Here is a 2,275-nt window from a genome sequence, read left to right on the forward strand (position 1 = left end):
GAAATAAAAGTAAAACTTAATTAACTGACTTTCAACAAACATTTATCATACAAAAATATCAATATCTTTAATATTCCACTTCGCTGAACTTGAATTTAAGCGGAATGGCCGGTACGCTTATTAGAATTGTTTTGAAAGCATTTTCCGTTGGGTAATTAAATTCCACATAAAAGTTTCGTATCAATCTGGCCACAGTAATTTCCAATTCCATTTCCACAATTCTCTTACCAACACAACTTCTCGGTCCAAAGCTGAATGGCATGTACAAAAACGGGTTCAATGGTTCGTGGTTTGCTTTTTCATCACGAAGCCAACGTTCAGGAATGAACTCCTTTGCCCTGGGGCAGTATTTCTCTTCGTTGATAAGAATGTTATGATTCAGAACGATTTCTTGATCCTTTGGCACTTGATAGCCACTCACGACAATATCCTCAGAGCACATTCGCAATGTTCCCGCTCCGATTGGATACATTCGGATGCCTTCTTTTATGCAAGCTCGCAAATATGGAAGATTCTTCATGTTCTCCATGGTAAGCAGGGAGTTCTTCTGTGGAAGGATTGTCTTCAATTCCTGACGTAGCTTTTCCTGCTTATCGGGGTTTTTGGCAATAGCCAACAAAATGCCAGTTAGAGTGCTGCTAGTTGTATCAACCCCAGCCATTAGCAGATCTAAGGCCATAACTCTTGCTACTTTCTTGTCGACCTTCAGTAATTTCTCCAAAACACTCTTCTCTTCGTTATCGCTGTTCTTCGAAGAAAGTGCATCATTTTCAATTCGTTTTTCAGCTTCGTTTATGTATTTTATTATAATTTCGTTAATTGTATCGAAGTTCTTCATTTGTTTATTGAACGTGGGTGTTTTGACATATTTCCAAATCGACGGAAAGAAGTCCAAAGCGAGTGTAAGCTCAAAAAATTTTCGCAAGCTATCGAATATTATCTTTGCATCGCCACTATCTCGATTCTTTCGTATCAACCCAATTTGCCTGTTCAAGGCCACAACTGCAACTGATTCAAACGTTAGACGATTCAATTCTTCTTCGAAATTATCAGGCATTTCTAGAGAGTTAGGATCACGGATTTCACGAATTCTAAACGAAATAAAATTAGTATCATTTGGAATTTCTTCTATCTTAAATATAAACTTGAACCTTTGTAGGAATTCATCGTTAACCTCAAGCATCTTATTCAAGTAGAGTCGGGCATTTTTAGGCTGCATTAGTATAGGGTTGACTGCACTTCGTATTTTGCCCCATGCTTCATTGTTTCTATACATTTTGTAAATGAATAAGTTCAAAATCTAGAATTAAATCAGTTTTGCTTACGATGAAACTAATCCAATGACATCACCGAAGTCTTCTTTCCTATGAACCTCCCTATGATAGCGCATTGTTTCAAGACCACGCCTCTGAGGCCAAGTGCCCTCGGAGCGTATCACCTTTGCAAAATCGTCTAAATTGAATGTGAATAAGAGGCTTTTCTTACCAAACCCTCCTGGAAGTAGGAATACTTCACCGTATTTCTTCCGAGTCTCGTCGAAAAAATTTAGAACTGACTTTTTATGAAAACTACCTAAGTATAAATATCGATTAGAAAATTGAATAAAGTTAAGAAATAAAAAAGAAATAGAAAAACGAAAAGAAATAGAAAGCGGAACAATTTGGATAACACAATTTTCGGATCATTACTGGTTGGGTTTTCTTTTAGAACTAAACAGAGATGTTTTAAGTTTTCCGGATTTTAACTTGTTCTTGCGTTTGTAATAGATTTTGTTTATTTTTCTTTTCATTAAAAGCTTTCGATATGAATATTCAGCAAAGCTTTACAATATCACTTAGATAAAAGAAAACTATAGGCGTGAAGAAAAGAAGCTGTCAAGTTAGGATAGAACTTTTATTTATTAAGAAATTATTTATATATTTATTTTTGTTTCGTCAATCAGAGAACATCTTCCCTTACAGACTAATACATTAGTTATTAACAACTTTACTTTATATTACATATGAATAATTATAAAATTTTATTATTTAAATTAAGGCAGATTTAATAAGTTATATACAGTATAGCTTAAAAGTATCTCTTATGCAACTTCTGTTGCGAATTAAAGTAGCTTCCCTGATGCAACGAGAGATTGGTTCATTACGACCATAGTTCGTTCTATTTTGGGGAGCCTGCGGCATTCCAGATCGGGTAGTTGGTGATTGCCTAAAACTTGGTTTAGGCCAGCAATGCAACTTTCTTGCCATGTCGAAGTTCTAGCTTTACCTCGTTGTGG

The 2,275-nt window shown here is 35.4% G+C and overlaps 1 protein-coding gene across 1 annotated transcript; it reads right to left on the reverse strand.

Moving 5' to 3' along the window:
- LOC129942306 (cytochrome P450 CYP12A2-like) lies at nt 1-1,606 on the reverse strand (the record flags this gene model as incomplete). The annotated part of the gene is made up of 3 exons (XM_056051175.1): nt 1-1,091; nt 1,152-1,268; nt 1,326-1,606. Coding segments are annotated over 3 exons (1,422 nt in total), but the record flags the coding sequence as incomplete, so codon positions are not given.
- Nucleotides 1,607-2,275: the final 669 nt, after the last annotated feature.

This window comes from Eupeodes corollae, chromosome 1 (assembly GCF_945859685.1).
Source record: "Eupeodes corollae chromosome 1, idEupCoro1.1, whole genome shotgun sequence".
Classification (NCBI taxonomy): Eukaryota; Metazoa; Arthropoda; class Insecta; order Diptera; family Syrphidae; genus Eupeodes; species Eupeodes corollae.